Source organism: Callospermophilus lateralis, chromosome 14 (assembly GCF_048772815.1).
Source record: "Callospermophilus lateralis isolate mCalLat2 chromosome 14, mCalLat2.hap1, whole genome shotgun sequence".
Taxonomy (NCBI): Eukaryota; Metazoa; Chordata; class Mammalia; order Rodentia; family Sciuridae; genus Callospermophilus; species Callospermophilus lateralis.
Genome location: NC_135318.1, coordinates 61,698,121 through 61,721,748, shown reverse-complemented (window position 1 = coordinate 61,721,748; position 23,628 = coordinate 61,698,121). Strand labels below are relative to the sequence as shown.

The following is a 23,628-nucleotide window of genomic DNA, read 5'->3' as shown; positions in this document are numbered from 1 at the left end:
TATAAAAGTAGAGAATTGACCAAGGGCAGGGGACAGAGAGAAATATAATATGAAGCAGATGGGAGAGAAAAAAGAGAAGGGACAAAGAGATCGAATGAAGGAAAATAAAAGTTCTTCCCAAGGGTGCTGTTCCTTTCTTGATTAATTTTGGAGCCAAATGCAACCCAATCTTCAATGACAAAGGACCTGAGAGATCTTAGGCCCATTGTGAGTTTCCTTTTCTAAGTACAAATAACCATGTGTTTGAGCCACTTATGTCACATCCTGTATGACTTGGGTTTGTGTGCTCTAGTGTATTGCCCTTGCGTATGAGAATTTACACCTCTGAAAGCCCAGGTTTCTTAATGCCCCAAAGACATCTAGCTCATATTCTTACTTATGTTCAAGGAAGAGGAGAAAAGATGGTACAGCTTTGGAGTCAGATATACTTGAATTTTAATCTTGGTTCTGTGTAACCCCCAGCAAGACTTCACTTCTCTGAGTCTCATTTTTGTCTTCTATAGCACAGGGATAAGAATAGTATCTAAAGTACCAAAGAAGGACTGTGTAGACTAGAAATAATTTGAGAAAAACCCTTAGCATTGTGTATGAGACACAGCCCGGGAAAAAAAGAGTCCACATAGAGAAGTAAGGCTTGCAGGTTTAATGTTTCAATAACTCGTATCAACAGTCTCAAGAGAATCCTGAGAACCTGTTGTGACTTTAGAAGCACTTCCTGTGGACAATGGAGGGTCCTGCCTCATCGTACTCAGGCTTGCTGATCCACATCTGCTGGAAGGTGGAAAGAGAGGCCAGGATGGAGCCTCCGATCCAGACTGAGTACTTCCGTTCAGGGGGAGCAATAATCTGCAAAGAGTAAATGTTTGAATCATGATCAGCCCCCAAGAGCAACAGGCAAGGAAGTTGAGCACGGTAGCACAAACCTGTAGTTCCCCTGCCCCAGACCTTAGGCAACAAAAGAAAAGAACTGGAAAGGAGGACCAGAAATCTTCTCACCATGCTTCTAGACTGCCCTGGGAAAGGGCGGCCTCCATGATCAGAAATGAACAGGATAGACATTGTGGTAGACTAGATATGTCTACTTCCCCACCCCTCCTCCCATCCTCATGGTAAAAATGCTTGCTGTACCCTGGTGGCTGTTTCTCAATGTAGATGAAGCGGGCACGTCAGACCTGTTGAACCAGAATCTGGGGTGAGGCTGGGTGTGGCATCCTGGCATGGTGCCCTCCATGTGGCAGGCAAAGTAAGTACATTTCTCCTGAAGTTCTGGGTGGGAAGAGCCTGTAGGTTCTTGGCAGTTTTCTGGTGACCTGCTCTGCTACCCTGTGATGAGCACCTCCACCAGGCCAGGGAAGGCCCCAGCAGCCTTCCTTTCTGAGGGAAATTCTTAGAATTGTGACAGAGAACACATCTCCATCAGGCCTATTCCCCCAAGACCACCTTTATTGTGAGAGTATCTTTCCAGCAGTTTCTTCCTATTCCCAACTCTTTCTCTAAAACTGTTAGCAGGAAAGTTCCCAGAAGCCCCGGGAAGGTAGGTATGATTGCTTGGAGACCAGAGGCTAGGGAGAAGTGGTAAACAGGTGGGCTTCCATCCTGCTGAGGCTCAGGACTTAGAAATACACCCTGGGGAGAAGCAGTGTGGAAGTCCAGAGGCAGGATGAACAGTGGATCAGAGCAGCTTAGCCAAGAAATCAGGAATGTCAGCTGGGCACAGTGGCGCATGCCAGTAATCCCAGTGGCTTGGGAGGCTGAGACATGAGTTCAAAGCCAGCCTCAGCAATGGTGGGGCGCTTAGCAACTCAGTGAGATTCTGTCTCTAAATAAAATACAAAATAGTGCTGGGGATGTGGCTCAGTGGTTGAGTGCCCCTGAGTTCAGTCTCCAAAAAAAAAAAAAAAAAAAAATTCAGGAATGTCCCTAGAGTTTTTAGTGGCAGCTAGCCCCATGAGCAAACATTCCCTTTTTAAATTTTGACCTCCTCTAGGGTAACATCCAAATTCTTGTAAAACTTTAAAGACATTTTAACTTTGCCTACTTTCTTCTTCTCTCCTTCTATTTCCCTCCTCCCAACTTCCTCCTACACTGACCCAATATTCTTTTTTGTTTGTTTTTTTCTTGGTACTGGGGTCCAAACACAGGGGTACTTTACCACTGAGCTACATTCTCAGTTCTTTCTTATTCTTTATTTGAGACAGGGTCTCACTAATTTTCTGAGGCTGGCCTTAAATTTGTGATCCTCTTACATCAGTGTCCTGAGTTGCTGGGATTACAGGTATGTACCACCATACCCAGCTCAATATTCTCTTTATCTCAAGTTCTTTCGATTTATTCTTGTATGACATCCATATGACAAGAGTTCATTCATGCTAAACATGTCTCTAGCCTATCAGGTCTCAAGAAACATAATCTGCCAAGATGAAATTTGCTCCAAACCAGGCTGCTGCTGAACTCAAGAGAACACCAGGCTCCTGTGCCTGTCAGCACCTCCCAGGTAGGCAGGTCTTTGTGCAAAGAATAGGAAAAGGTATCTAGGGCAAGACTCACCTTGATCTTCATGGTACTGGGGGCCAGGGCTGTGATCTCCTTCTGCATCCTGTCAGCAATGCCAGGGTACATGGTAGTGCCCCCAGAGAGGACATTGTTGGCATATAAATCCTTACGGATGTCAATGTCACACTTCATGATGGAATTGTAGGTTGTCTCATGAATTCCGGCAGACTCCATGCCTAGTGGCGATTACAAACCCATTGTTTCATAAACTCAGTTCCAGCTCCTCATATGATCCTTCTGCTGCTATTACAACTGCCCTAGTTCAGACCCTTAATCAACGTCCCATCTGGATTACAAGAGTGGACCCCCAGCTGGTCTTGACCCTGCTTTTAGCTTCCCCCGTTCTAACTGATCTTTCACACTGTTGACCACTGCATATTTCTAAAGGGACAATTCCTCTTACATACCAGCTTACATTACAGCTCTAATGTGATAAATTCACATAGCATAAAAATTCCCTATTATAGTATATTGTTCACAATAAAACCCATCAATTTGTACAACTATAGTGCACCAATAACAATGTGGAAGAATATATTGTTCAACAGTTTTTAGTGTATCTACAGAGCTGTGAAACCATCACAATACAATTTTAATTGATTAAAATTAAATCAAATTTAATATTCTCTTGGGGGACACATTTTTAATGCCCCCTAAAGAAACCCTCTACACTTATCATCCTCTTATACACCCCTAAGGAAAGTAATTGTCCTTGTGTTAAATATTACATTATAATCCTTGTCTTAATACCATCTGGTAGGTTCATCGTTATTTCCAATTTATAGATGAGAAAATTGGAACTTGAAGAAGGGAGTTAAGTCCAAGGTGACAGGATTTGGAGGGGCAGAGTTGGGACTTAAAATCAAGTCTGATCTCTTTCCTACTGTAGATATGTCCCAATGATTGGAAAATGTCCTGATATGTGTAGTTATTAATCTCATTCTTAGTTTCATTTTATATTCTCTAGCATGTTTTTCCTTTATCTTTTTTTTTAACTTTTTCTAAGTTGTAGATGGATACAATACCTTTATTTTATATGTTTATTTTAATGTGGTGCTGGGGACGGAACTCAGAGCCTCATGCATGCTAGGCAAGTGCTCTACCCCTGAGCCACACCCCTGGCCCTCCTTTATCTTTTTAATTTTTTTTCTTTAGTTGTAGATAGATACAATACCTTTATTTATTTATTTTTATGTGGTGCTGAGGATCAAACCCAGTGCCTCACATGTACAATGCAAGTGCTCCACCACTGATCGATAACCCTAGCCCTGCTTTTCCTTTGTCTTGATTTCCTGGCCCTTTTATTTAAAATTAGATTTTATCCAGTTGTTTGTTTATATAGTTTTGATCCTTCCTGGAAAAATATGTATAAATAATAAACAAAATGTCCATGATTTCCTGGTATTTCTCTTTGCATACCTCGCCCACCCTTCACCTTGAACCCCTCCACTGTGCCCTCTAGATCAGTGAGCAGGGACTGCAAATAGCACCTCACCAATGAAGGAAGGCTGAAAGAGGGTCTCAGGGCAGCGGAAGCGCTCATTGCCAATGGTGATGACCTGCCCATCTGGCAGCTCATAACTCTTCTCCAGGGAGGAAGATGAGGCTGCTGTGGCCATCTCATTCTCAAAATCCAGGGCCACATAGCACAGTTTCTCCTTGATGTCTCTCACGATTTCTCGCTCAGCTGGGAAGAACAGAAATGACAAATAGTGGGTATTCTGTTCTGCTAGCTTGTTTGTGCCACTGTGATCACCTGGAAAACCTCCTTATAACTATTTTGAATTCAGTCTTAGGATGATACCTGGATTACCCCCAAAGAAGGTCAATGGCGGGGCTGGGAATGTGGCTCAAGCGGTAGCGCGCTCGCCTGGCATGCGTGCGGCCCAGGTTCGATCCTCAGCACCACATACAAACAAAGATGTTGTGTCCGCCAAGAAGTAAAAAATAAATATTGAAATTCTCTAAAAATATAAAAAATAAAAAAATAAATCTAAAAAAAAAAAAAAAGAAGGTCAATGGCCTCTTCATCCCATGTAAAATTGTCCACTTTTTTCTAAAACGGGAGTACAAAAGCTTTATTCCCAAGCAAAAGTTCACATGGGATTTCCCCCTTGTTCTTATCACTGTCCTGATAATGCCATGGCCTTCCTGAGGGTCCTACAGGACACACTTCCAACCTAGACTCAAACTTACACTTTGTTATCCCACAGAATATTAAGGCCTCTACCTAAAAACTCATTTGCCCAGTAGGGCTGTGTGATGCCCCTCTTCTTAGAAATTCAAAACTCTTTAGTTTACAATTTTCTTCAGACAAACCCTAGCACCCCTAGGTAATGAAATGCACCACCATATCTTTACTACCATTCAGCCCTGTCAAAACCACAGGTCCCAGTGTGACACAAACAGAAGCAGCAGGTCCCTAATGAGGGAGAGGATGCTGGAAAAACTGTAATGGAGGGGTTAGCTGAGTGACTCTTAGAGCACCCAAGCCTTGTCCCCATCCCCAGGGTGTCTTTATTAGGAATCTTCCTCCTTCAATAAGCCTGTCTTGACCAGAGGCACAGCCCCAGTTTTGGGTTAGTCTGCCCCCAAGAGAATTAGAGGACACTGGACCACAGAATTCTTCTTAGTCCTAAGAACTTGCAGTCCTACATCAGATTTGTTCTGAGTTCAAGTCAAAATCAGGAAAGGGGCTTGATACCTGTGGTCACAAAGGAATAGCCTCTCTCTGTGAGAATCTTCATGAGGTAGTCCGTGAGGTCGCGGCCAGCCAGGTCAAGGCGCATGATGGCGTGGGGTAGGGCATAGCCCTCATAGATGGGAACATTGTGGGTGACTCCATCCCCTGAATCTAGGACAATGCCTGTGGAGAGAGAGGATGGGCAAATGAAAATCTCATTCCGTCTTTCATCTATTTTTCCTGAGATCTGTTACCAAATGATCTCAAGCTACCATATATCCCTTTAGTAATTAAGAAAACTCACCCACCATGAGAATCATCATTCATATTTGTGTGTGTGTATATCAGTTTTTTTCTCCCAAATGAGACTATAGGCCTCTGGAAGGCAAGTGAAATCTCTCCTTTTCTTGGATTCTTTGAAATACATTCATGGTAATGCACACTTGTTGATTTGCATTCAATCTAGGCTACATGTTCTTGAAGTAAGAGTGGAAATCCTTCAGGAATCAAACTAATACATATGTATCTACAATCAGAATGTTAAATCTGGAAGGAACTATGAAAACCAATCAATTTGAAAGGGATTAAATTAACATTCTCTACTAATGAAACTTTTAGTAAACCATGAAAGGAAATAAAATTTCTCTAAAAGAAATCCCTCTTGATCCAACAGCAATATTCTAATTGATGGAGAAACACTGCTAGATCAACATTTTAAAAAACATTTTATTTTATTTTTTACATAGCATGATATTTTATTTCTTTTCTTTTCATATTTTTTGTTGGTCATCATTATCATTATTATTATTTTGGGGGATGCTAGGGATTTAATTCAGGGGACTCAACCACTGAGTCACATCCCCAGTACTATTTTTTGTATTTTATTTAGAGACAGGGTCTCACTAAGTTGCTTAGTGCTCCACTTTTTGCTGAGGCTGGCTTTGAACTCATGATTCTCCTGTCTCAGCCTCCAGAGCTGCTGGGGTTATAGGCATGCGCCACGGCACCTGATTGGTCACCATTATTTTTTAATATTGTCCTGGATGTTCTAGTCAATGTAGTAAGACAGAAAATGTAAATACAAAATATTATTACCAAAAATAAACAGAATTGTCATTATTTACATATGACATGGTTTTATGTTTAGGAGACTAAATGTACCAACTAAGAAACCATTAGACCATAATAAGATGGTTTGACAAGGGCCGGATGCAAAATAAATATTCAGAAACTGGTAATCTGCTCTTGTACACAAAAGTTTATTACGAAAAATTTTAGAATAAAAACTAGAGAAAACCAAAAGGTCTAGCAAAAGAGAAGTGGTTAAATAAATAAACAATGAAGCTATCATTCCATGACTACCATGTGTCCAATAAACATGATATTTATATCATAAAATCAAGTGCAAAGCCCAGATAACAAAACTGTGTGTGCTATGTATTTCCTCCTTGTTGTCCTTATCACATGCAGTGAAACGATCTTTTACTTTTATTTCTCCCCCATTAAACTGTTCGCTCCACAATGGCAGGATCTGTTTTATTTGTTGTGTATGTCCATGGCCTGATACAGAATTTGGCACATTCTAGAGAGTAATGGGAAATATTTGATAGAGGAGTGAATGGATAAATGAATGAGTTCCTGATGACTGAATGTATGAATGATATTGATAAAAGCTGTCAAGTCCCTATTAAGGGTCATTTTGTGTTGAGGTTCTGTTTCCTGAATATCCTTCCACAGCAAGGTCACATACATATAACATCTATCATCACAGGTTCTACCTTTGCTAACTTTATGAGGTAGAACATTCCAGGGTCATGGGATGTGTGTATAAGTTCCTGGAATGCTACCATAAGGAACAGCCCTCACTGAATGTGTGTGCTGGTTATGCTTTGTTCATGTAAATTCTTTCCAACTCTATGAAGTAAGCTCAGCCCCAGCATTTCCCATAGGCATTCCTATCTGTTAACTCTAAGCATAATTTTCTCCTGGACTTTGGCTCTCCCTTTAATTGTTCCATGCAGGATCCTCTGCAGGAGGTCAGCTTGACCTTACTTCCCCTGAAATCAGAAAGAAAGAAATTACAGGGCTACTTACCTGTGGTGCGTCCAGAGGCATAGAGGGAGAGCACAGCTTGAATGGCGACGTACATGGCAGGGACATTGAAGGTTTCAAACATGATCTGAAAGGACAGTGAAGAATAAAGAACTATCTGTCAAAAATCGCAGCACCTTTTGGGCTATAGAACAGTTTGTAATCTTATTAAGGGTAGGAACTAAGCCAATTTGGTACTTTATACTATTCCCACTTCCTATAGGCCTTGCCCTGGGCTATATAGAAGTAGTCTGTGGCACTGATGTATGAAGGGGAGAAAGTATCTGATTTGAGCATCCATGTTGCACTCTTGTGCCAGACCTCAAGTCTTGCCAACTCTTACCTGAGTCATCTTCTCCCTGTTGGCCTTGGGATTTAGTGGGGCCTCTGTGAGCAGGGTGGGGTGCTCTTCTGGTGCTACCCGTAGCTCATTGTAGAAGGAGTGATGCCAGATCTGGTTGAGACAAAAGCCAGATTAGCCCAGCAGACTCCCAGCAGGCTGGAAAATTCTAACAAGCCCCTGTAAGAGGAGTGGATGGGTTGGATCTGGAGAGGAGAAAGGTCAGCTTTGGGATTTCTAATTGACACTTAAAGAACGTATTCTTTCTCAACAGGGCCCCAGGCAGGCCAGCCCTGGGGCCAATATACTGTGTGTGTTGATTATTTCCACTGGACTTTCCTTCTTCCTATTTCTCCTTTATCTCCTTTGCTTTGTGCCTCAAAGGAGATGGGCATATTGTTCTTCACTTTCTGAATTCTGTGTTTGGCCAGTGGAAGATTCTAGCAAGAGAATTAGAGAGTAGGAGGAGAGAAAGTGGTCAGGGCATTTCTCCTGGCAATGGTGTGGTCCTCCATGAACTGATGGGTAGCTCCTTTTTCAGGACTTCAGCTCTCACTGGGCTCCAATGACACTGCCCTCCCCCACCTTGTCTTTTCAGACTTAGGGGTGTAAGAGCTCTCACTGTTTCTGGCACTTGGGTGCTTTAACATCCCTTTCTGGTTCCTTAACCCTGCTCACATCTTTTTTTTTTTTTCTTATCAATTAAAATAAAGAGTATACTGTCTCCTGCTGGGAACCTAACTGATATCTGACTAGGCTAATTGGTGCTTAGAGCAGGATTTCTCACCCAGCACTGTGACATTCGAGGTTGGATAATTCTTTGTTGAGTGGACAGACCTGTACATTATAGGATGTTCAGCAGCATCCTTGGTCTCCATTCATTAGATGCTAGTAGCACCTTTCCAATTGTGACAATTAAAAATATCTCCAGATATTACCAAATGTCCTCTGAGAGGCAAAAGATGATACAATAATAGTCTTTATTTCAGAGAAATTTGGTACTAGTGACAGGGACATGGGGCTTTGGTTGCTTTCAGAGGTAGGACATAGGGTCACTTGGTCCCCTTGAACCCGTATATTTGTGAAATTTGGTAGGAGGATGCTAAGTGTAATGAAGGTAGATGTGAATCAGACATGGTGCCCAGTTCTTTTGAAATCTGAAGGGATGAAAGACAGTCAAAAACACAAACTGCAAAGACATACCAAATTGTTAGGTTAAGAAAGAGGCAGGATTATCAAAATCTGGGAGATTTGAATGGGTCTGAAAGCAAAGAAGGTCTCCAGAGGTGGGGAAGAGCATCTGAGGCAGAGGAAATGGCACAAGCAGAGGCCCTGACTTGAAGGTTTAGCAGGATCATGAAAAATAGCAATTGGTCTTAAAAAGGTGATGTTTCTTACAATGTGCCCCTGGATGCTCTCTCAGCATAACCTGGGACCATTGTCCCAGGTGCAGGTTCCTAGGCTCTATTCCAGACCAACCAAATCAGTATCTTTACATGTGGGTCCAAGCACCTGCACTTCATTCTATTTTATTAACAAAGTATTGTATCCTAAAAGTTGAAAATATTTATAATTCAAAAAAAAAAGAAAAAAATTATTAAAATATCCCAAATTTCCATCAACTAATAACAGTTAACATTTTGGTTTTTGTTCTGAATCTTTTCTTTATGTATTTTAAAATTTGTTATTATTATTTACTTATTTCATATTATTATTATACTATGTTCAAATTTGTTTTCATAGCATAAATAACTTTCTCTTTCATAGTAAATATTCATTTTTAGTAAAGTAAGGAAATATTTTTAGTGCTTCAATAGTTTATCATATATGTCAAATATTTAATCATTACTATTAGAGTGTCTGATTTTTGTTTATAAATGATCCTGTAAAAATTATCTTTGTGCACTTTATATTTTCTGTTTTGAATTCAAGATGTTTTACAGAGAAGAATCCTAAATGTGGAGTTAGGAGACTAAAAGATGTGGCAACTGGGAGACTATTTTCTGTGACCGACAAAAGTTAAACTACTCCTTAAGAATAAGTAGGGGCTGGGGTTGTGGCTCAGTGGTAGTGTGCTTGCTTAGCATGTGTGAGGCACTGGGTTTGATTCTCAGCACTGCATATAAATAAATGAATAAAATAGAAGTCTATCAACATCTAAAAAAATTTTAAAAAATAGAATAAGAAAGGGCTGGGGATATGGCTTAAGTAATAGCGTGCTTGCCTGGCATGTGTGAGGCACTGGGTTCGATCCTCAGCACCACATAAAAAAATAAAAATTAAAAAAAATAAAGATATTGTATCCACCTAAAGCTAAAAAAAAACCAATAGAATAAGAAAGTAGCTGAGCATAGCAGTATAAACCTGTAACCCCAGTGACATGGGAAACTGAGACAGGAGGGTCTCAAGTTTGAGCCTCAGCAACTTAGCAAGACCCTTTCTTAAAATAAAAAATGGAAAGGTCAGGGGATGGAGCTCACATGTAGAGCACTCCTGGTTCAATTCCCAGTAACAAAAAAATAAATAAATAAGAAAGTGGCTATTTTGCTTAAATTCAATGTTTTCACTCTTAAAATATGAAATAATTTGATAGGTAAAAAATAATATCTGGTTGCTTTAATTTCAGGTATTTCAAAATGAGTTTTAAATCTTTTCAAATTTGCAACTTTTTATGATTTCCATTTGACAAATTGCCTGTTCATGTCCTTTATTTGTCTAAGGGACATTTTGTGGTTTTAATTACCAATTTGCCTTTGCTATTTATATTAATCCTTTAATGCACTTTAGTATTTTTTACAATTTGACATTTGACTTTTGATTTTCTTGATATGCTAGAAATTATGATTTTTTTAAGAAGTCAAATTTCTTTTCTCCACGAATACTTTCATCAGAAAACTGATTAAACATGCACATTTACTTTTTATTTTATTTATTTATTTATTTATTTGGTACCAGGGATTGAACCCAGGGGTGCTTAACCTCTGAGCCACATCCCCAGCCCTTTTTAAAATTTTTAGAGAGAGTCTTGCTAAGTTGCTTTTGGCCTTCATAAATTGCTGAGGCTGGTCTTGAACTTGTGATCCTCCTGCTTTAGCCTCCCCAGCCTCTGGGATTACAGGTATATGCCATTGTGCCTGGCTATTCTTTTTTTTTTTTTTTTTTTTTAAAAAGAGAGAGAGAGAGAGAGAGAGAGAGAGAGAGAGAGAGAGAGAGAATTTTTAATATTTATTTTTTAGTTATTGGCGGACACAACATCTTTGTTTGTATGTGGTGCTGAGGATCGAACCCGGGCCGCACGCATGCCAGGCGAGCGCGCTACCGCTTGAGCCACATCCCCAGCCCCGTGCCTGGCTATTCTTTGAATTTTTATATTTAATTTTCTCTTCAGTTGATATATATTTGGTTAAATGGTATGAGATAAGATTCTTCAGCCCCTCAAACTAATCAGTTGTCCCAGAGTAATTCACTGAATGATCTTTTTTTCTCCTCTAGTGTTGGAAGTTTCATGTATCATATAATCCCTTTTTACCTTTGTGCTGGCATCAAATTGTTTTAATTTTTATAACTCATATTTATATTTTAGAATTTTGCCAGTCTCACTAATAATTTTTCTTACTCCTTTTGTTCTCATAATCTTTGCCCATTTATTTCTCTAACCATACTTTATGACTATTTTGCATAATTTTTCTTGTACTGGCAATGAGTGTATAAATTATTTGGGGGAAATTTGGCAGCCTTACCCTATTTAGTTTTTCTTTTTAAGGCATGAATTATTATTATCCTAGAGGCTTCTTTGAAGGGTTCATACATTATCACTACTGAAAAAAATATTTTATTTCTTATGTTTTCAAGTTAGAGATCGTGAAATATACATAAATAACAAATGTCACTTTCTCTTTAGCACTAATCCATGTTCTAGGATTATATTAAATATTCACCTAATTCAGTCTACAAAGCAACCTAATGAAGGAAATATTTTTATCTTTACTTACCAATGAGGAAACTAAACCTAAGAGAGTGGGATTTGCACCCAAGCTAATCTCTCCAATGATGCTGGTGTCCATGATCTCCCCCACTAGACTGTAATGTGAAAGCTATTGCATTTTATGTGCTTATCTCATATCCAGAGCAACCAAATCCAGGATTTAGAGAATTATAGATTTCATCTCAATATTCTTCATTCCTAATAGCAGTCTGCTCAATAAGCTCTCTGTTACCTTTTAAAAGACGATCATCTTAGACATTTTAGACTGTCACACAACTGTCAGTGGAATTGATTGAAGGAATATTAGAGTCAGGCACAGTGGTGCATACCTATAATCTCAGCAGTTTAGAGGCTGAGGCAGGAGAATCCAAAGTTAAAGGTCAGCCTCAGTAACTTAATGAGGTCCTAAGCAACTTAATGAGACTGTCTTAGAATAAAAAATAAAAAGGAGGCTGGGGTTGTGGCTTAATGGTAGAGCACTTGCCTAGTGTATGTGAGGCACTGGGTTCAATCCTCAGCACTGCATATAAATAAATAAAATATAGGTCTATTGACAACTAAAAATATTTTAAAAAAATAATAAAAAAGGGCTGGGGATGTGACTCAGTGGTAAATTGCCCCTGGGTTAAATCTGTAGTTACCCCTCCCCCAAAGAGAGAATATTAGAAAGGCTCTGTAAGCATTTTGCACACATGAGTTTGTTTGTCACAAATGTTAGCATTTTAAAAATGCTCTCTCTTTACATTTTCTTACACAAAAGAACTTCTTGAAACCCCCAGAGTCCTACTTAAGATTTTCATTAAAGAATCATGATAATAATATAACATCAATTCACCTATCTGAAATCAAAACAGAGAAAATAAAAAGGGAGAGAGGGTTATTTGCATCTTTGGAAGCAGCACCAGCATTTTATTTTAGGTACCAAGAATTGAGCCACATCCCTAGACCTTTCTATTTTCAAATTTGAGACAGGGTCTCAGTAAGTTGCTAAGGCTGGCCTTGAACCTATGATCCTCCTGCCTCACCGCCCCTGCCCCCAGCCCCAGTCACTGAGATTACAGGTGCGCACCTTTGCACCCAGCAGCGCTAGCATTTTAACAAGGGTGAATATTGACTGGAGTGAAGGTAGGGAAAGGAAGAAGCTGGGAATTAGATGTGGCCAGGTCCTCAGATGCCATGACAGGAAGTTAGGAACTTACTGTTGTTAATGAGGAGCTACTGATGTTTCTAGAAGATGTGAATGACCTGAGCCGATGTTTCTAGAAAGAGGAGCTTTGCAGCAGGGTGGAGAATAGGGTGAGTGAGGGCCAGAGATAAAGAAAGTAGTGGGAAGACATTGCAACAGTCCAGGGAGAGAGGCAGTGTAGGTTGGAGAAGTTATCTTGGGGGATGGAAAGAAAAGAAAGAAAGAGGTGAGAACATTTTCAAGGAAGAGTTGACAGGGCACACAGTGGGTTGAGGGATTCTAGGGTTATGATGATGGATCATTGTTAAAATAAACACAGGAGGATTGTGGGGCAGTCCAGATACCTTCTCCATGTCATCCCAGTTGGTGATGATGCCGTGTTCAATGGGGTATTTGAGAGTCAGGATCCCTCGCTTGCTCTGAGCCTCATCTCCCACGTAGCTGTCTTTCTGGCCCATTCCCACCATCACACCCTGCAAGAGACAAGGAAAGAGAGTGAAGCTGCTGAAGGCTTCCCACAGAGGGATTTAGGCATTAGGTTAACTCTGGAGAAGGAAGAGAATGAGAAAAAGAGCCCCCCAGATACAGGACAACAGAAGGTAAGGGTGGGCAGACACATGTGAGTGTGGAGGTGACAAGAGGAGGAGGTAAGTGATTTCCTGTGGGCTGGTTTTTCTTCTCTCTCCTAAGACAGTGTCATTTTTTTTATAGATAAAACAATGCCCATTCATACACTTTTCCTCCCTCTTCTCCCCCGGCCCCCTCACACCCGCCCTGGACATGTACTTGCTCTCCTTAAGTGCTCTGTGCTTGTGCGCCACACCTCCACATCTTGCTTGTGCTCTCCTTTCCACTAGCTGGAATCCTCCTGAGCCTCTGGTATCTCTTTTTCTATGAAGCTTTCCCTTTCCCAGATTCCTCTCTGCCTATTATTCCCCTTTGGTGAAATATTTTTGCCTCTTTCACAACCCATGATCTCAAGTTAGTTGTGTGTCATCTTCACAAAATGCAAATTTCTTAAAAGCAAGAGGCTTAATAAGCCAATCCCAAAAAACCAAAGGCCAAATGTTCTCTCTGATATGCTAACTCACAATAAGCAGGGGTGGGGGAGGATAGAAGTACATTGGATCAGACAAAGGGGAATGAAGGGAAGGGAGTGGGATGGGAATAAGAAAGACAGTAGTAGGAACTGGACCTAACTTTTCTCTGTTCTTATGTGAATACATGACCAGTGAAACTCCACGTCACGTACAACCACAAATATGGGAAGTTGTACTCCATATATGTGTAATATGTCAAAATACACTCTACTGTCATGTATAACTAAAAAGAACAAATAAAAAATTTAAAAAAGCAAGAGCCTTATTTAATCTCATGTATCTTCATTCCTCCAAATCTAGCAACTCCCAAAACTTAAGCCCAGACATAACACATCTGGTATGACTGACAGATATTGGTTTTGGCATGGGATAATTCTATTTAAAGAGTGCATGGGATAATTCTATTTAAAGAGTGCTCTATCATTTGGTCAGCAAACAGCCTCCCACCCCACCCCAGCATATATGCGTGTACACACACACACACACACACACTCAGCATAGTTTCCACAATGTGGCTCGTAGTGGTTCAAAGTTTTGGATCCAAATGAGCACAAACCTGGTGGCGAGGGCGGCCCACGATGGAGGGGAAGACAGCCCGGGGAGCATCATCTCCTGCAAAGCCTGCCTTGCACAGGCCAGAACCATTGTCACACACAAGTGCTGTAGTCTCTTCTTCACACATGATGAGTGTAGCTGAGTGAACTGAGGCCTGGAGCACCTTGGGGTTGTAGGAGAAGAGAACCCATCAACTGCGTGTCAAATCATATTATAAATATCTTCTTGGTTTGGGGATCTTGCTTCACCTGCAATCAGGGTCCAGTTCCAGAAAGCGCAGGTGTGGACCTGGCCTCCCATTCTCTGCCAGTTGGGCTTTTCCCCTCTACCCTGCTGTTATGGACTGATTTATGTCCCTTCTCAAATTCCTATATTAAAGTCCTGATCCCCAGTACCTCAGAATGTGACTGTATTTGGAGATAGGGTCTTTAAAAAGGTCATTAAATGGAAATGAGGTCACTAATCTAATATGGCTGGTGTTCAATATGACTACTCCCACAGAAAGTATATCCTTATAAGAAGAGAAAATTAGGACATGGATTCATGTAAAGGGTGGACTACATGAAGGTAAGGGTGAGAAGATGGTGAGAAGACAGCCATCTACGAGCCAAGGAGACAGGCCTCAGAAGAAACCACCCTGCCGACACCTTGATCTTGACCTCAGACATCTAGTCTCCAGAAACATGAAAAAATTAATTTCTATTGTTCAAGTACTCAGTCTGTGGTACTTTGTTATGGTCATCCTGCCAAAATCAGCTTTCATCTCATGGAGTAAATCACTAAAAGACTTGAAGTTTAGGAAAAGAGTTGAAAAAAATTGCAATATACCTAACAAAGGGTTATTATTTATGATATACAAAGAACTCCTACAAACCAATAAGAAAGTAAATAGCTGAAAACAAAAGATAAAGACTGAATAGATAATTGACAGAAAAGGAAATGCAAATACCCAACAAAAGATGCATTAGCCTCTCTACTTACCAGAAAAAATGCAAATTACAGAAGAACATCTTCGACTCATATTGTTAAGGTTCAAAGTTTTATGACAAGTGTTGGCAAAAGTGTAGGAAAACTGGTACTTTTTAATTAGGGAAATACAGGATGCACAATTTGAAAAGACCCAAATATCCAAATAATGGGATACATCACTGTACTGTATTGTAGTTAACAGAAGAACAAGGCATATCTATATGGGCTAACATGGGTAGATTTAAAAACCATTCTTGCTGAAAAGCAAATTATAAAATAGAACATGAAGCTGAAACTGTTTATGTGATTTCTTTCTTTTCTTTTCTTTTCTTTTTGTATCAGGAATTGAACCCAGGGGTCCATAACCACTGAGCAACTTCCTCAGCCCTTTTATATATTTTATTTTGAGACAGGGTCTTGATAAGTTGCTTAGGGTCTCCCAAGTTGCTGAGGCTGGCTTTGAACTTGTGATCCTCTCCTGCCTCAGCCTCTGGAGCTGCTGGGATTACAGGCATGTGCTACTGCACCTGGCTATGTGATTTCTTTCTTTCCTTCTTATTTATTTATTTATTTATCTAACTATCTATCTATCTATCTATCTATCTATCTATCTATCTATCTATTTATTTATTTATTCCAGGGATTGAACTCAAGGGCACTTAACTACTGAGCCACATCCCCAGCCCTATTTTTGTATTTTATTTAGGAACAGGGTCTCATTGAGTTGCTTAGGGCCTCACTAAATTGCTGAGGCTGCCTTTGAACTTGCGATCCTCCTGCCTCAGCCTTCTGAGCTGCTGGGATTACAGGTGTGCACCACTGCACCTGGCTTATATGACTTTTTTTTTTAAAGCATAAAAGCATTATGTATTTTCCATGATTTCCTACTTGTGGATATAAATATATAGCAAAAATTCTGAAAGGCTACCTAACAGGTCATTGTGATTGCCTCTGGGGGTGGGGAAGGGGACGGGGAAAGGAGATGCTGGGTTATATCTGCAATGATTTAACTTTTTAAGGAGACTGCATTCACATATAGCTTATATAAACAAAAATCAATAATATATTAAAGAAAAAAGAGGCAGTAGTTATCTGTGAAGACTACAGTTCTAAAGGTAGAAGGACCTCGAAGAGGATGGGGAGAGAGAGGAAGGGAAGGAACTTTATGATGGGACTTGCCGTCTGCTGCCTCGACAGATGGAGGAAACAGAATTCCCTCCTCCATGATGAGGACTAAATCAGTACGATGTGAATTGATGAAGGAATTAATTTTTCCAACATCGGAGACAGTCTTTCTTCCTTCCTGCCTCTCTTCCTTCTTTCCTTTATCCTCCCTCCCTTCCTTCCTTTTTTTTTCTTTTGTGTGTGTATGTGTGTGTGTGTGCGCGCGCGCAGGGATTAAACTCAGGGGCCCTAGATCACCAAGCCATATCCCCAGCCCTATTTTTGTATTTTATTTAGAGACAGGGTCTCACTGAGTTGCTTAATGCCTCACTTTTGCTGAGGCTGGCTTTGATCCTTCTGTCTCAGCCTCCTGAGCTGCTGGGATTACGGGCATGCACCACATGCCCCAGCGCCTTCCTTCCTTTTTTGATTAAAGACAGCATCTAACAAATTCTTGGTACTTGTGATTAACAAGAAGCAACAGGACCTCAGGGAGCAGTGAGCAGATGGCCCTCTAGCTGAGACACAGGGGTAGGGTGCAGTGGACTGGGAAAGACCCCAGCAGAGAGGGCTGCAGAATGTGTGACCACAGGTGGCTCTGACAGGGAGAGGGAGAGAGGGGGGCCCCAAATGGCCTTTTGCCTGAAAGTGGACGGTGAAGACCATGGCTAAAACAAAGAGGAGATGGAGTCTCCTCAAGGTCAGAAAGGATATGGAGGGATGGAGCAGAAGCTTATTAGAGCAATTTTAAGATGAAAATTCTGTTTGAGGTAGGACTCCCAATAGGAGAGGCCTTTTAAAATCTGCTTTGCTTCTCTCTCTGTTGGTCCTCAGAATCCCGCAATGGCAGTGGAGCTCAGTCTCATCTTTCTAGCCCTATGGGGCCCAGAAGAGAATAGCCCTATTGATAAAGCCATGTGGCTAAGCAATAAGACCATTAGGCAAATTTACAGCTGGCTGAGTTTCTGGCACTGAAAGGTGTTAGTTAATGGTGGATATCAACCTGGAGGTGGCAACATGCCTCAGGGCTTTACTCTAAGTCTTTCCCCAGGTGACATTTTTATAAATGAGTTGAATGAAAACAGAGAGTACAGGCTGATTGAATTTCCGGATAAAACAGAACTAGGGGAGAGAGTAATATTAAATAGTTTGGATGGAAGAATCAAAATCCAAGAAGATCCAAAAAAGCAGAGAAAATGAGTTGAATCAAAGAAGATGAAATGCAGTGGGGTAAGTAAGAGGTTCTACATGTGAGTCTCAATGACCAAACTATGAAAGCTCTTGTTTAGCACCTGTGAGTAAGACCTGGTGTCTTATGGAGTGCCAGCAATGCTATGACCAGGATTAATTGATTGATTTTACATTGCTGAGGAACCTTGGGCCTTGCACAAGCTTGGGCAAGCACTCTACCACGGAGCTATATTTCTCTACTCTGTGTCCATTTTTCGGGCCCACTTTTACTGGTCAGGGTATGGAGAAGTGGGTTTATAATCACTACTATCGAGGCTCCTATTGTCCTGTTTTTCTGAAGGGGAATTTTAAAATACTTATGAAAATCCTTAAAAACATACATAAATTTTGGTTGGACAAAAAACACTTCTAAAAATCCGTTCTTATGAACCATCACATGTCTCCTATCACAGCTTTTTTTTAATATTTATTTTTTTAGTTGTAGTTGAACACAACACCTTTATTTTATTTATTTATTTTTACGTGGTGCTGAGGATCGAACCCAGGGCTTCGCACGTGCTAGGCAAGCACTTAACCGCTGAGCCCCAACCCGAGCCCACAGCTTTTTTTGAAATGGTCAAAATTGGATACAACCCTGATGTTCAAAAGTTATTGAATAAGTGGGATTATTAACTAATTAACAGGAATCTACGTACAATAGCAATTTATTTAATGCAATGAAAAAGGTGCAAATTGCTTTATTAGAAGAAACACCACAGTGTACTCGGTGTTTCCAAGTTTGGTGAAATGTGTTTTAAATTTACGAAATGTAGTATTCTTCATGTACACAGCATCATCTATTTAACCCACACAATGCCCCTGAAAGAAGCAATTTTAAATCCCATCTCACAGACTTGGAAACCACGTTGCACAGAAGTTAAAGAACTTGTCCAGGATCTCCCAGGCCTGGCATCACCCAAGGACAGGTCTGAAGCCTGAGGGTGTGTTGTCCCCACCACTTTGGTGAAATTGTCCTAACTTCTCCATGTTTGGTGTTTTGCTTCTGCCTGCCTGTTTCTCTAGGGCTGTTGGCAGCAAAAGCAGTAAAACAAAAGGGTCTGTGTTCTTTCCGCTCTGTGAACCTCTGAGCTCCTCCTCTGCCAGCACCATATCTGAGTTGACATTTATAGCCCAGCACCTAATTCACAGTTTAGTGCAGAGTAGGTGCTCAATAAATGTCAGATGACAATCCCATCACTTGGTGGACCCATTCCAGACCTAATCTGCTCTGCCCCTTGGATCCTCAGGTACTTGATTTGAAACCACATGGACACAGTTTTCTCTTCACCAGCTGACCAATTCCAACCGGTGGTCCACCTTGAAGGAAAGACAGCGTCCAAAACCAAAGGGTGGTAGGGAGGTAAAGCTGTAGCTCTATGACTGTCTTGCTCCAGAGCCCCCTCAGTCCTTCTCTCAGGTGTGATTTATAGTTCCAGTCCCTCTGGCTTTTCAGTTAACCCTTTGCCTCCCTCCTGATGTTCCACATACACAGACAGAATCAGAGCCTCCGACTTTGTTTCCAGGCAGTGTGGCTGCTGAGACAAACTACAAAGCAACTTAAAACTGTCAACAGGACCATTCTGCAGCACTTCAGGTGCTTTAAATCTGTTTCTGCTAAACCAAAGAAGAAGTGAGGGTGGTGACGGCAGGGTGAGGGCTGGCGGCCTAGAGCGGAGCCTCTGTGGGGCCCCACAGCACCCCGGGAAGAAAGGTTCTACCCTGGAGTCAGACTCCTGGAATGTCTCTGCCAGGGAAATTCTAACCCTTCCTCAGCTGCTTTCTGGTAATCTGTGGCTAGTCTCAAGCATGTCAGCTGAATCAGAGCCAAAGTCACTGTGGTTTCCTGGGGTCACAACCACTTTGTGCTCGAGGGAAGCTGAGCGGATTGTTCTGGCTCTTTCAGCACACGATACATCTGGACTTCATTGAGGCTTGCATGGAGTTAGAAATGCAGCTTTAATTTATTATTTTCCCCCAAAGGTGGCCAAAAACCCAAACTTAATGAGTGCAAATAATCTGCTCACTCACCCATCTCCCTGGTCAACCCTGACTCAGAGGTGTGAAAATCCTCCCTCCCTACCCCTCTGAAGGAACAAGTTTGACCTCAAAACTCCTCTCACATTTTCTTTCTTTGCCCTTATCCTCCCTCCTGGGACACCCTCCCAACACCCTTGTCCACGTGTCCCTCCTGGCCTCCAGTTAACATCTGTCTCACAAGATGATGAATCCAATGAACTAACACAAATGAAAGTGCTGTATAAATTGTAAACCAAGGTAGGCAAACTCAGGCCTGTTTTTGTACAGCCCACAAGCTAAGAATTTTTTTTCCCATATTTTTGAACAGCTGGGAAAAGATCAATAGAGTACTGTTCCATTTTACATAATATTCAATTTCAATGTCTACAAATAAAGTTTTATTGGGACACAGAAATGCCCACTTATTTCCATATTATCTGTGACTGCTTTTGTTACAATGGCAGAGTTGATAGTAGTTAAGACAGAACTTCACAAAGCCTAAAAATATTCACTATCTGGAATACTACATAAAAAGCATATAAACCCCCATTGTAAAGGGCACCCAAAATAATAATTCTTATTAATTTCTCTTATTCTTCTCCATCAAAATTTACTCCTGGCAAATTCCCTGCATGTATTATTTTGTCAAATGAACCCAAATATTGTCTAATTATAATGCTCCAATAAAAAAAGAATTTCTAGGATGGAGCTTGTCATATTGGAAAAGATTAAGATTTGAATTTAAGCCAGTTTCAAAATACATTTTCATTTTAGTGGACAATTTTGGCCCCCAAAGGAAGGTCTCTTGATGGTGAAATTTCACACTGTAGTTGGGTATATTTGGAGTGAGGTCTTCAAATGATTATTATCTGCCCCTCCCCTAACATATATAAATACTGCAATAGTTTGGATTTTTTTTAAATAGCTTGCTAATTTCTCCCCCGCCACCCACACATTTTTTATTGGTGCATTATAGTTGTACAGAGTGGTGAAATTTGTTGTTACATATTCATACATGTACACAATGAAACAATATAATTTGGCCAATAGTTTGGATGTTGAATATCCCCTAAAGGCCTATGTGCTAAACATTTGTTCCCCAGAGTGGCATATTGGGAGATGATAGAACCTTCAGAAGGTGGGGCCTAGTGGAAGGTCATTGGGTCATTGGGTCATGCCCTTGAATGGGACTGTGGGACTCCAGCCTTTTTTTCTCAGTTTCCCAGGCCTTGTATAGAATTGTACTGCTCATGGCACATTCTCCAGCACCTAACCATCTCCATTACTGGAGGCTCTGCCTCTTTCCAGCCCAAGGTCTAGTCTGAAAGTGAAACCCACATTTAGATAGTAAAAGTGGGTGCTCAGAGCCTCCCCATGCAAAGTATGGTCCCAGACCAGCAGTCTTAGCATTATCTAGGAGCTGCTTGGGCATACAAATCATCAGTCCCACCCCTAGCCTACTAAATCAGAATCTGGGGTAACTGTGGGATGATCTGTTTTAATAAGTCTTCTAGGGGATTCTTATAGTCTGAAGACTTACAACCAGGCCCTGGCCATGTTAGTATGAGTGCTGCACTTTATACATTTAGTCCTTACTACAGAGCTAATTAGTATATTGTTACCATTACCCCATTTCATAGGTAAGAAAACTGAGGTTACTCACTAACTTTGGCTACCAGTCTGCCTCCAAGGCCCTGTACCATGACACCAACCTGCCTCAGCTGTTAAAAAAGATGTTAGTGGATTCAGACCACAGAAATGGAACTGGCCTCTCTATCTCACTTCCTTTTGATTCTTTGTGCATGTGTGTGTGTGTGTGTGTGTGTGTTTGGGGCACCACGGCCTTCCCAGGTTATTTTGCAGATGCGTGTGTGTGAGTCTTTCAGATGAGTTGCTTAGCCTCTCTGGACCTCAGTGTTCTCATCAGAGGAGAATGAATTAATTGGCTTCAAAGTGCCTTCCAGCCCTAAAACCAAGGACACAGGACACTTGTCCCTACCTTACCCTTGACTTTTCCTCATCTACAATAAACCTAGAACCTTCAGAGATTGAGAAAATTCTTTACATCAGCCAAGCAAGCACAAACCAGAGAACAGAAAGACTTACTTGGAGAATGAAAGAAAATAACTTTCTATCCCAACATAGACATCTCATGGACACCAGGATCATCAAATACCCTGAGAAGATACTGTTTTTCTGCAAAATATCTGCTTTCCTAAAACACCCTCCCAGACATTCTGACCCATGACAAAGGACATCTGAGTGAGCCGGGCAAGTACAGACTGCAGGCGCCACATCCCAGCAGCCTCCTGGCCTAAGAGCAGGGAACATGGTTCCAAGCTGCCCCTGCCCCAGGATGCTCCCTGGCCAGAAATGGCTTTTCCTGGCAGGCAGCAATGTGCATGCAGGCTTCGCTGCCACCAAGAGCCTTGACGTTTGTGACCTGGGCCAGCGTCATGGAAGCCAGGCCAATCTGGAGGCTCCTCCTGCACCTAGGAGGCCAGGCAGCCCCAGAAAGGAAGAGGCTGCAGAAGCTGTGTGGTACTCACCAAGGGTATGAGAGGTCCTTCTCCCAGTGACTGAGGGCTGCTGTGTCTTTGGCAGAAATACCAGAGCAATATAAAACCCCAGAGGCGGATCTTCTTTAAACAGAGTCCCTAAAAAGGCCAGCTGACGGTGTGTTAGCAATATTACCATATAAGGTGGTTTTTTCAATAAATTGGCCTTGGGGGGTGTAGAGGGGGGGTTGGTAGAGTGAATTATCATTTGAAAAATGTATGCAAAAGGATTCGAGTGGCAACAGCCCCAGTGCTGGTGGATTTGTTCCTTTTAGGCTGCACTTGCATAAACAAAACTCACACCAGGCCTTATAAGCTGCCCAGAGCAAGGCCAGATGCCGCTCTGCTCCCGGAGAGAGAACCATACCAAGAATGGCAGTGGGCCTCCTCTGTCCACACCTCCCTCCTCAAGCCTGCTACCCACTGCCCTGGGGTCTGCCTAGGACACTCTTTCAGTGTCCCCAAAATGGGCACTGTTGTGCCTTATCTGATGCAAGCCCAGAAAGCTAAAAGGAAATACCATCTTTACTGGGCAAGGGATCTCATGTGCCCTACTTGCTTGCTGCCCTGGACTTTCATTCTCTCTTGTTCCTTGCTGGATTACCTCTACTTGTCCCCCAAATACTGAGAATTGCAGGCCAAGGAACCTGCTTCAGGGTTGAGGCATACCTAACAAGACTCTTAAGCCTCAGAAACTTCCAAAATTCTGTGGTTCTTCCTCCTCTTTTTAAAAAAAAAAACAAAACAAAAAACTTGTGTACTCTCCCTGGGGAGTTGTTTCATGTCCCTCAACATCAGCTATCAGTTCTGTAGCAATTCCAACTCCATGATGCCACAGTCCCAACACCTCACATCTGATCCAGAAGGAAGCCACCAATTGCCTATTGGAGAGCTCCATCCTAGTGACTCTACTCTTCAAGCTCAGCTATCCAACACTGACTGAGTTTCCCATACCCACAAAGCCACTGTGTCTCCCGGAGTGACCTCCTTCTGAGTTCTTCCTCGCTGTCCTTCAATCTAGAAGCCTCTTTCTCCCTCATGCCCCACAATCACCTGGGTACTTTTCTTGGTGGTCCTGAAGTGTGTTTCTATCGTGTCCTCCTTTTCTCCCTGCTTTAGGCTCTGCACCTGACTGGCCTGAAGTGGGCCATAACTTTTTTTTTTTTTCTCCGTATGGGGGACTGAACTCAGGGGTGCT

The 23,628-nt window shown here is 41.6% G+C and overlaps 1 protein-coding gene across 1 annotated transcript; it reads right to left on the bottom strand.

Moving 5' to 3' along the window:
• Positions 1-622: 622 nt before the first annotated feature.
• Actg2 (actin gamma 2, smooth muscle) lies at positions 623-22,468 on the bottom strand. The gene is made up of 9 exons (XM_076832649.1): positions 22,422-22,468; positions 14,495-14,656; positions 13,183-13,311; positions 7,671-7,781; positions 7,331-7,415; positions 5,258-5,419; positions 4,049-4,240; positions 2,548-2,729; positions 623-846 (listed from the first exon to the last, which is right to left on the bottom strand). The coding sequence occupies exons 2-9, from the start codon at positions 14,618-14,620 to the stop codon at positions 703-705; spliced, it is 1,131 nt and encodes a 376-aa protein (XP_076688764.1). The 5' UTR covers positions 14,621-14,656; positions 22,422-22,468; the 3' UTR covers positions 623-702.
• Positions 22,469-23,628: the final 1,160 nt, after the last annotated feature.